The 6,709-nt window shown below is 36.0% G+C and overlaps 1 protein-coding gene across 1 annotated transcript; it reads right to left on the reverse strand.

Moving 5' to 3' along the window:
* Positions 1 to 2,499: 2,499 nt before the first annotated feature.
* Positions 2,500 to 3,429, reverse strand: LOC103109990 (olfactory receptor 4A47-like). Its single transcript, XM_007519130.3, has one exon. It carries the CDS (start codon positions 3,427 to 3,429, stop codon positions 2,500 to 2,502), a length of 930 nt encoding a protein of 309 aa, XP_007519192.1.
* Between the last annotated feature and the right edge of the window lie 3,280 nt (positions 3,430 to 6,709).

Below are 6,709 nucleotides of genomic sequence, written 5' to 3' on the forward strand. Positions count from 1 at the left end.
GGCCTCTCCAGGACCTTACCCTGACTGTAGAGCAGCAATGGTAGGGACTGCTCTGCTCTCCAAAGGGAGGCTGGCTCAGCCAACTCTGCCACCAGAGAAAAACTGGTCCTGAAATGAGTGTAGCCTAGAATGTTCCTAGCTGTGACCATGGACTGTCAGCTCAGACTGAATGGGACTCAGAGGTTAAACAGGCTCCTGTGCTAAATGTGAATATATGGATCTTGATCAATGGCGTAATTAATTAATTAATTGTAATTATATGTTTTTAATTAATTGTATTTATCTATTTTCTTCAAGTTTGGGGGGGATACACTCTGCCCTAATACAGTTTTCTAGCTCTATTCTCAACTCTGACTACATCATCCCAGACAGTTTTCAGTCCAACTGCATGTTAGCTATCAAGCTCAAACAATAATTACAAAAATCATGGGCCCCTAGGAACATACCTAAAATAAACTTCCTAGCTTCTCTCTACCCTAAAAGCCCTATTCTAATATGCTCTATCCCTACTTTTTTATGGGGTGGGTCCTATTTATTGTTCAATTATTTGTCTTTATTGAGGGATTAATGGTTAACAGTTGACAGAGAATTTTAAATTCTGTACAATTTTATTGTTTTGCTTACTTTGTATCTTGCTGCCTTTAAGCCATCAAGTTACAGATACTACTATGATTCCATCCTGACATCCTTGGGCAGATGACCTCACCAATGTGTCCTGAAGTCTCACCTCCCCAGGGCGCGACTCCATTAGGGAAAGACAGAAACAGACTGAGGGTATGGATAGACCTGTCAACACCCATGACTAGTGGAGAAGCAATTACAAATGCCAGACCTTTCACCTCTGGCAGCCCTAAAAAAATTTTGGTCCATACCCCCAGAGGGGGAGCAATGTTATGGGAGGATGAACAGAATGAACTCTGAACTCCAATTCCATCAAGACCCAGAGAGCAAAGAGGAGAAAAGGAAGGACATTCAGAAGTAGCAATAGGTGTAGGTGTGACTTAGAAAGGAAAGGAGGACAGGGCCATAGGAAAAAAAATGGATAGATAGATAGATAGTAGACAGATAGTTATAGAAATAATAGTCAACCCATATCTACAATATTGCAGTTCCCAATGCAAGGAATGGGGACACAGAATTCTGGTGGTGGAAACAGTGTGGAATTATACCCCTGTTGTCTCATAATTTTGTAAATCAATATTAAATCACTAGTTAAAAAACAGAAATAAGAATGAATCCAGAGGTATCAGTTCTCGATTTCAAGTATAAACAAAGTTATAGAGACCAAAAGGTATGATGTTAGCAAAAAAAAAAAAAAAAAAAAAAGAATGAATTTTATTACTGGAGCAGAACAGAGAGCCCCCAAATAACTGTATACATATCAGCAAATAACTTTTTCACTGGCATGACAAGTACACACATTATGGAAAGGAGAGTCCTCTCAATAAGTGGTACTGGGAAAATGGGGAATGTACTTTTTTAAAAAAGGAATAAGAGGCTAGCAAATATCTTAATTGAGGGGGCAGGTGGTGGCACCCCTGGTTGAGCACACATGTCACAACTCACAAAGACCTGGGTTCGAGTCCCTGCTACCTACCTGCAGGGAGAAAGCTTTGCAAGTGGTGAAGCAGTGTTGCAGGTGTCTCTCTCCTTCTCTATCACCCCACTCCCTCTTGATTTCTGGTTGTCTCTATCCAATAAATCAATAAAGATAATTTAAAATTAAAAATATATATCATTTGGATAGTGTAACTACTTTGACATGAATGCAACCCAGGTTCGAATCCAGCTACCATATCACTGGAGGAAGCTTTGGTGCTCTGGAGTCTCCACTTTCCTTCTCTTTTCTGAAAAAGTCAACCCAGAGTGGTAAAGGCCCAGCAATAACAAAAGTAGAAAAATGAGAAGAAGGGCAAATGCTAGAAGAAGAAGAAGGTGTCTTCCTCTCTCCCTCTCTGTCTCCCCTCCTCTCTCAATTTCTCTCTGTACTATCCAATAAAACAGTCAGGATCAGTGGAATCATAGTGCCTGGACAGAGCCCCAGTGATAAACCTGAAGAAATAATAAGAAAGAAAGAAAGAAAGAAAAAAAGAAAGAAAGAAAGAAAGACTACTGAACAGCATAAAAACAATTGGTCAAATAAAAACACATGTCTATTCTCAAGTCTAAAGATATATTTTGTCTTCTTAAATCAAACGCATTTAGAATAACGTGGTATGGCTAGTGTACTTTATTATAAATTTAATTTGACAGGATGAATATTTAGGTAAATACATAATGCTGAAAATATGGTAATAAAGATTTATTGGATAATGTAACATAATATGTAACTGATAAAATAAAAATATAAAACATGTTAAATAGGAGACATTTGAAGATATCAGTAGAGCAGAATACCTGAATCATATCCAAATGTATATGTATATATGTATATATATAGTTTTAGTTCCAAAGAATCAAGCCCAAGTCAAACATATCTCCTTCTGGTTAATTCCGGAATTATTTACCATGAGATATGATATTTCTCCTCCAGAGTCTCTTCATAGCATTAGTCATCTCTGAATTTCTCAGAGTATAGATTAATGGGTTCAACATGGGGGTTATGACTGTATAAAACACACTCAATGATTTGTCAATCGGGAAGGTCTTTGCAGGTCTCACATACATGAAAATACAGGGAACAAAGAATAAGACAACCACAGTGATGTGGGAGCCACAGGTCTGGAGGGCTTTCCTCCTCCCTTCCTGACTCAGGTTCTTTAGGGAGCGCAAGATGACAACATAAGAGATGAGTAAGAGCAGAAATATAGTAGTGCAGATCAATCCTCCATTAGCCACCACTAAGAGACTAACGGCATAGGTGTCGGTACAGACAAGTTTCAGTAAGGGATACATGTCACAGAGAAAGTGATCAATGATATTTGGGCCGCAGAATGGGAGACCATATATAGTGCTAAGTTGAATTACTGAGTGCAGGAAACCCCCAACCCAAGACACCAAAAGAAAAACAATGCACACCCACTGCCTCATGATTACCAAATAATGCAAGGGCTTACAGATGGCCACATAACGGTCATAGGCCATGACCAGTAACAGAAAAACCTCTGATCCACCAAAGAAGTGTTCTGTAAAGAGTTGGGTCATACAAAATTTGAAGGATATTATATTTCCACCAAATAGCAAGTCTGAAATCAATTTGGGAGAAATTACTGAGGAATAAATTGCATCCATAAATGATAAGCTAGCAAGAAAGAAGTACATGGGTGAACCGAGGGTCTTACTGAATGTTATAGTCACCACAATGAGCATGTTTCCCACCATGGTGAAAATGTAGATGAGTAAGAACAGAACAAAAAGAACTTTCTGTTCATTTGGGTTCTGTGTGAAGCCCAAGAGGACAAAGTATGTCACATTGTTCCATGGTTCCATGTAGTCTTGTATTGGTGTTGGTTTTCAGATATTAGAAAAAGTTTACCTATAAAGTAAGAAAAAGTTTAAAATATTGTTAAGTTTAATTTACTATTTTCTCATCAACTGAAATGTCTATGGAGGGTCCTCTCTGTCACAACTTGTGGGAATTAAAATTATCATGTCCTCAGGTTGGGAGTATTGATTGACCTGCCAACACCCATGTTCAGCAAAGAAGCAATTACAGAAGCCAGACTTTCCATCTTCTGCACCCCAATATGATCCTGGGTCCATGCTCCCACCAGAGAGAAAGAATAGGGAAACTTTCAAGGGAGAGGGTTGGATATGGAATTCTGGTAGTGGGAATTGTGTAGAATTGTACCCCTCTTATCTTGTGGTCTTGGTGACATTTTTTACTTTATAAATAATTTTTTTAACTATCATGTCCTGTAAGTATAGTTCCTAGATGTTGGTAGTTTGATATACTATGATAGGACCAATGAAAGACTGACTTAGTAAATAACACTCTAAATGTTTTCATATTGTACTAAGGAACATCCAAATTGGAAAACATCCAAAACAAGCAAATTGGAATCTGAGACTGCTTCCCAGAAGAATCAATACTTTATCAGAGACTTAATGAAGTAAAAGAATAAAAAAGACTCAGAAGGTCAAAAATTTCCAATCTAATCAAATTTCCTTGACCAACTCATGTCTTGATATTTTAAAGATTAGGGGGTACACTGTAAATTTAAACTGTATTGACTCATTCCATTGACAGATGTTTGCAGAATATTTCTCATTGTGTAATTTCATTCAATTACAGTAGATTTTCAGCTTCACCAAGCATCAGCTGAGTTTCACAGTCAATGTCAGGGGTCACATGTCAGGAGAAAAAAAGGCTGTTAGTGACCAAAGTGTCACCTTGTCACCAACCACATCCCATATATTACTAAGTCTGCCTCTTGAGCTTATAAAATGCTTCTGCCTTCATTTAAATTGCCTGAATTTACTCATGATAAGTACTGTATAAATTTTGACCAGGAATATCTTTTTCTTCATTTATTTCTTTTTTTAATATTTATTTTATTTATTTATTCCCTTTTGTTGCCCTTGTTGTTTTATTGTTGTAGTTATTATTGTTGTTGTCGTTGGATAGGACAGAGAGAAATGGAGAGAGGAGGGGAAGACAGAGAGGAGGAGAGAAAGATAGACACCTGCAGACCTGCTTCACCGCCTGTGAAGCGACTCCCCTGCAGGTGGGGAGCCGGGGTTCGAACCGGGATCCTTATGCCGGTCCTTGTGCTTTGCGCCACCTGTGCTTAACCCGCTGCGCTACAGCCCGACTCCCTTTTCATTTATTTCTAAGTGACATTTACTTGCCTTAAGGAAGCCTGCACTTTACCAACTATTATATATGCTTATGTCTCTTTCTGCACAAAAGGTGTAGTATGAGTTATACAAGGAAAAGAAGCCTTATTGTAATGGGATATATACATATATATATATATATATATATATGTAATATATATTATAATAAACATGTAAGGGGGTTGGGCAGTAGCGCCGTGGGTTAAGCGCAGGTGGCACAAAGCTCAAGGACTGGCGTAAGGATCTCAGTTCGAGCCTTTGGCTCCCCACCTGCCGGGGGATCGCTTCACAAGCTGTGAAGCAGGTTTGCAGGTGTCTCTCTTTTTCTCCCCCTCTCTGTCTTCTCCTCCTCTCTCCATTTCTCTCTGTCCTATCCAACAATGATGACATCATCAACAACAACAATAATAACTACAACAGTAAAACAAGGGCAACAAAAGGGAAAATAAGTAATAAAAAAATAAAAATAAATAAATATATAATATATATTTGTATATTATTTGTAGTCATACAAATGCATGAAACTTTGGACTCTCAAGCATGTGATCTTGAGTTCTGTCCCTGGCATCACATGTATTAGTGATACTTTTTTTTAAGTATGAATGTAAGATTTCCATTTCAGCAAACATTTTTTAAGACTGATACTCTTATTTACTTACATCTCTCTAACCCTCCTTTCATTAATGAATTTGTGTTTCTTTTTAAAATGGTTTGATGTTGTGCAAATGTCTACTGCATTCATGTTTTAAGATAGTGAAATTTCAACTCAGACTGTGAAAGATCATTTTAAAATCATATATTGCTTTCTAAACTTAGCTTTATTATTTTAAGATGTGATAGTCATCACTCTTAGTTATACTTTACACTATAATTTAAAATAAAATTCTCTTAGTTATCATTTACACTATAATTTTAAATAAAATTCTCATAAGTACTTACTCAACTTTTGTGAACAATAAACTGAATTTTATGAAAGTACATACAAGTCAGTTCTTGGGTGACAGTTAAAACAGTTTTCACGGTTTTATAAATTATCTGAAGCTTCAATTTAAGCACATCAGCACAGATCATAAGTTTATATCCTTCTGAAATACAAAACAGCAGGGTGACAACACAACAATAGTTTCAGTCGATTATGCCATTGACGTAGAAAAGTCAATGAAAGGAAACACTAACACCACATGAAAGCCTATTCTTTCATTTGTTGTGCAAATATTCCTTGTTAGATTACAGCTAAGGTTATATCTGTGTTTACAAATACAATACTAACATGTAAAGATAAATGTATAATTGTATATTATGCATGTTCATTAACACATAAATATACACAATTAAGTTGTAATATAACATTGTATGTCTGCAATAGTCATAATTATTACCCCCTTTTTATAGTTGCAAAGTACTAATCATATTATAGTATTAGTTTTCCAAAATTACACACTTTTATGTAGCATAGTAAAGTCTAATTTAATTTAATTAAAACTGAATTCTAATTGAATGTATTTCAAAGGCAAATCTACTGCTAGGAAAATAATATATTTTTTAATTCATATGAACTCAAATATACAACTGAAAAACCAAGTTTTCAGTAAGATCTGAGATCCTACCTTTAGGAAGTGGATTCACAATTTGAAAGAATTTTAAGTTCAATCATATAACCTAGAAATCCTTCTATTTTCTCCATGAAAGACAAAAAATGCATTTTTCCTTGAGATATTTTATATCTATCTGTCCAGTTTCTCCACAAAGTTTTCTAAACACTTAATTGTCTTGGAAATATGTTTCACAAGAATTACATGGTAAAAACAGAAAAGTTAAAAAAATCCTTCCATGTTTGAATAATTTATCACATATGCAACAGTTCATATGTGTTTCAAGAAGGTAACTATTAGTCAGTTTAGCATGTTTTATCTAGTAATGTCTTTTTTTT

Source organism: Erinaceus europaeus, chromosome 17, assembly GCF_950295315.1.
Source record: "Erinaceus europaeus chromosome 17, mEriEur2.1, whole genome shotgun sequence".
In the NCBI taxonomy this organism is placed as follows: domain Eukaryota; kingdom Metazoa; phylum Chordata; class Mammalia; order Eulipotyphla; family Erinaceidae; genus Erinaceus; species Erinaceus europaeus.